Source organism: Propithecus coquereli, unplaced genomic scaffold (genome assembly GCF_000956105.1).
Source record: "Propithecus coquereli isolate 6110/MARCELLA unplaced genomic scaffold, Pcoq_1.0 Scaffold470, whole genome shotgun sequence".
Classification (NCBI taxonomy): domain Eukaryota; kingdom Metazoa; phylum Chordata; class Mammalia; order Primates; family Indriidae; genus Propithecus; species Propithecus coquereli.
Genome location: NW_012150508.1, coordinates 1,137,285 through 1,141,850, shown reverse-complemented (window position 1 = coordinate 1,141,850; position 4,566 = coordinate 1,137,285). Strand labels below are relative to the sequence as shown.

The following is a 4,566-nucleotide window of genomic DNA, read 5'->3' as shown; positions in this document are numbered from 1 at the left end:
AGGCCTGTTAGACCTGTTTTGCTTATACTCTTGACTTGAGCTTGTTTGCAGGCACAGAGATAGAAGCAAATTTCCATTCCTTCATATGCATTAAGCAATTCCTGGTCGTTGTCTGACTTCTCCTTTTCCACAGAAAGAAAAAATAATGCCCAGTTAAGCCTGTGTAACATCACTCTTTTCCAGAAGGCCAGTTTTTGTTATGATGGCTGAGAATGTACAATGTGTTTACAGCACATTTGTATCCACGTGTGCAGAGTTCTGTGTTAATCCAGATCTCATACTTCCTAAAGACGTGGTTTATGTCTTCTTTGCTCATCCGGGCAGTATATGGAATGGTGGAAGGAACACAAGCTTTGCTGTCAGGCATTGCTGAGTTCCAAACACAGCTCTGCCTCTTGCTAGCTTTGTGAACTTAGGCACGTAATTGAACTTTGATGAGCCCATCTAAGGACATTCACCCTATGGATGTTCAGTAAAGGCAAAGATGGGTTCTTTTTTTTCTGTTTCTTTGTCTCCTACAGAAGCCAGTACAGTGTGATATAGGCAGCAGTTGCTCAGGTGACATATTTAAAGGGAATAAATATTTGTGATGATAATAATATTGCTACTTATTCAATCCATCATTCTGTACTCTTCCTGTTAGGCAACAGGAAAGGGCCAAGACTACCTCTGGGTTCAGCAGATGTTCTGTAAAGGGCAAGATAGTAGAACATTTTGGTTCTGCGGGCCAGACAGCCTCTGTTGCAACTACTTGATTCAACCATTGTAGTATGAAAACAGCCACAGAAATATAGAAAGGAATGGGAATGGTTGTGTTCTAATAAAACTATAGGAACAGACAGCAGGCTGGATTTGGCCTGTGGGCCGGTTTGCCAGCCTCTGCTTTAGATGGACTATACAGTGGTCTTGCAGATATTAATAGTGCTTTGGCTTTATGACAGCATGACTCAAGTGTTGTCTGTGGACAGTACCCAGACTTTTTACTACCACTCTGCAACGAGACAAGGAGCTGCACCAAAATAAACCAACTACGTTACTCAGCAGATTGTTTTACTTCAGCTGACATTTTTGTTTTGTTTTATGAGGCAAGACTTTGTCAATGAAAGACGTAATTGATTTACATTCTGGTACAAGCTCCTTATCTATCACAGACCACTAGTAACAGCAGACAAGCACCCTGAGTTGCAGTACTCTGTTATTTCCCAGGAAACTCTGGCTGCATTCTTTGTGATCACAAAAACCAAGAATGGAAGCTCAAACCCTAATACTCCCTTCTTGCCATTTTCCGTTCTTCTCCCAGGATGTGCCCCTGATTAGCCTGGCCAACATCTTGCACAATGCCAAGCTCTGGAACGACGCCGTCATAGTAGCCACCATGGCAGTAGAGATTGCGCCACACTTTGCTGTGAACCACTTCACGCTGGGCAACGTCTACGTGGCCATGGTGAGGGCTGGAGGTGTGAGCAGAACATACTGATCCTGCTGTGGCACATCTTTGATTTCAGAATTTCTTTGAATATGTCACTGTCCTCCAGTGTTCTACCTAAAGTTGCTAGCTCCACCAAGGGTGTGTTTTATAGATAAGAGGCTTGGGAGGGTTTTTTTAAAATAATACATGAAATTCATCTAAGTATTTGCAGCTCTGTAGTTCCTCACCTTGAGTTTAACACTAATAGTAGAATCAGATTTACCTACCATTTCCTGGAGACACCACCTGTTCCAAAAAACCTCTCCTAACACTCCATATAGACACGGTTGAATGTCTTGCTGTCTTGTTTCCAGGTTGGATTAGGTACCTGTCACTGCACTCATGACACCCTGCGCATATTTCTCTTGCTGTATTTGCACCTTGATTTGTAATTTTTTGTTTAAGTGTTTGTCTCTCCCTCTAGACTACAAGCTCCTCAGCAATAAGATTCCTCTTTATTTTCCTATTCCCAGCACATCGCAGTGTTTGGCACACAGTAGGTGCTCAGCAAGTAGTTAACAAATGATGAAATTCCACTAGTTTCATGAGATACCATATACAGAGAAAATGGCAAAGTCATCATCCATATCCCTTATTCTGATCCGAAACAAAGACCAGTTTCAGAACTGAAAATCCCAGGGATACCCCTAAAAGCTGTCATCATCGATTTTAACATGAGCATCATGCCTTTCGCTTTCACCTAAAGCATGGTGTCACACATGGGCTAGTCCCAGGATGCTCTCAATAACAGCTAATAGAGCGAGCAGTCCTGGGCTGCAAGCTTTATGCATTATCCTTGACTTCAGAGGCAGGAAGTATAATTTTGCCAGGTAGATATTGCTGAATGTGCAGATTTCCCTCTCTGCTTCTTAAGATTGAAGAATCTGGTTTTGCCCTCAATAAATGTGAAATTTGCTACTGTGAATGGGAAGTTGTGTGTTTGGGCTCTTCTTTGAGAGTATTAGTCTTAAGAAAAAGAATAACATCTTCAATATGGCAGCGATCATTTCCCAAGCCCTGTTAGTATTTTTAAAAGAGAGAATAAAAATCTATTCAGAATTTGTAAGTCACATAAATACCTGACTGTACTTCCATCTTTCCCTACAGTAGAAAATTTAGACAGATGCATACTGAGCATTTGCCAGGCATGGTTCTAGAGGTTTCCGTGAGGATTAAATGGAAGGATTTCATAAAGCACCCAGCACAGTGCCTGGCACATTTCAGGTACTCAGTAACATTAGTTCTTATTACTACCACGACCATTCCTGCCACTGGGTTTGTAAAAGCTGATCTATGTCTTTTTGGTTGTTGGGCTTCTTTGCGATGTTGTACCTTGGGGATGGAAGTGGCTGTCTCCTCCCAGAGGAGCCTCAGAGTTTTCCAAAGAGACTTAGATCCATTGAGAAAATGCTGCAGGATTGTCACTAGCGCAGAGGTGCTTTTCAAGAAAAAAGAGGTCACAGTATATACGTAGTCTGGCGGTGCCATCCCTCTCACTTTTGTCTCTGCCCCTCACAGGAAGAATTTGAAAAAGCACTGGTGTGGTATGAATCAACACTGAAGCTGCAGCCTGAGTTTGTCCCAGCCAAGAACCGAATCCAGACCATCCAATGTCACTTAATGCTGAAGAAGGGGCGGCGTTCTCCTTAGTGTACTTCTTCCTCTCTTTCTCTTTACTCATGCTCTTAAAAAAAAGAATAAGAAAAGAAACCAATCATTGTCAGTATCTACTTTTAATGATGTGTTTGAAAATAACCGAGTAAGACTTATAACAGGACTTTTACATATGTGGGAATTGGTTTGTTTATGTTTTTTAAGTTCCTTCTTTCCCCCAACCAACCTCAAAAGAGACATCTTCAGAAACAAATTTCTTAAAAGGAAAATGCAGCTTAAAGATATTATGTAAATACTGAGCCAAGACTTTTCTGGAGCTGTGCTCTGTTTCCAAAACCTCGATGCCTTTAGGGCTTTTCTCAGTGGTCCAGCCGGCCTCCTCTTTGGAGGAGAACGAAACCACCTTGCACATTCTCAGCTTCCTGTCGTAGCCTCTGTTGTCAATGGAAATGCAAAAGCCCATTTGGTGCCAGTCAGTGAGAAGCAATGTTCTGCACTCTCGCCGTTAGATCTCCGTGCTGTCCCCAGTCTTGTCCGTTCCATGCTGCTATGTTACAAACTCTCAGAGGTAGTTTGCAGGGGAAAAAGGGGGAATGATTTTACAAACAAAATATTTACAACAACAAAACTCTTAGGATCACCTGACCTTTGTAATGTTATTTATGTTGGGGAGGGAGGGGGGCTGAGAAGGGGAAATCAGCAGTGTGCAACATCTTTATCATTTGTACTTTAATTACAAATCACAAGGAAACCAATAAGTTGAAATCTTATGTAACAGGTTTATATATATAGAATATGTATATTTGAAGCCCTCTACAGACTGAGTCTATGTTTTACTAATTCTTTGTTCGCCGTGTTACCCATCTCGGAATAAGGTGTGAGTGTCAGCTCCCTCTCTCTGAGGCCCTCAGACTTAGCTCCTCGGAGAGAGAAATGAGCCAGGGTTGAATGTTTCCATACAATGCTTTTACCTTTGGTCCCAGGAGAATCAGAAACTCCAATATTTTGGAATCTTCAAGGGCACATACTGAAAACAAAAATAAAAGTTGTTTATGAGCAAATAGGTTTATAGTGTGATTTTTCTTTCTTTAGAACTTGGCTGATGTGGACAGCTCTAAAACCCAGTTGTAACTCTGGATCTGCTCTGCCCGAGTCCTAGGCTGTCTCCACCTTCCTTTCCACAACAGCAAGGCGGGAGAAACAATCCATCGCTAGGTTTTATGTTGATGGACTTATTAGCTTGACACATTTAGCCAGGAAAGATTCACAGCCCATGTTCAGAGTTTGCTCTATCATTGACCTTCCCAGAAAAGGAAGAACAAGCCGCAAAGTGACACCCCCTTGGGTAAGCCCTGATCCTAAAGTTCATTCAGGCAAGCTTTGTGGAGAGCCTGGGGCAGAGTCAAACCAATACTAAGTTGAGTGTTTCCTTTGGGACAGATGCCACCGAAGACAGCATTTGTGTGGGCTTTCCTAGAACATTA

The 4,566-nt window shown here is 42.1% G+C and overlaps 1 protein-coding gene across 1 annotated transcript in view; it reads left to right on the top strand.

Moving 5' to 3' along the window:
• The window catches only part of TTC17 (tetratricopeptide repeat domain 17), a 138,144-nt gene extending 134,001 nt beyond the window's left edge, over nucleotides 1–4,143 (top strand). The window contains exons 20-21 of the mRNA XM_012655320.1: nucleotides 1,246–1,444; nucleotides 2,987–4,143. Coding sequence (XP_012510774.1) covers nucleotides 1,246–1,444; nucleotides 2,987–3,118 — 331 coding nt within the window. The 3' untranslated portion in view covers nucleotides 3,119–4,143. The remainder of the gene's footprint in view (nucleotides 1–1,245; nucleotides 1,445–2,986) is intronic.
• Nucleotides 4,144–4,566: the final 423 nt, after the last annotated feature.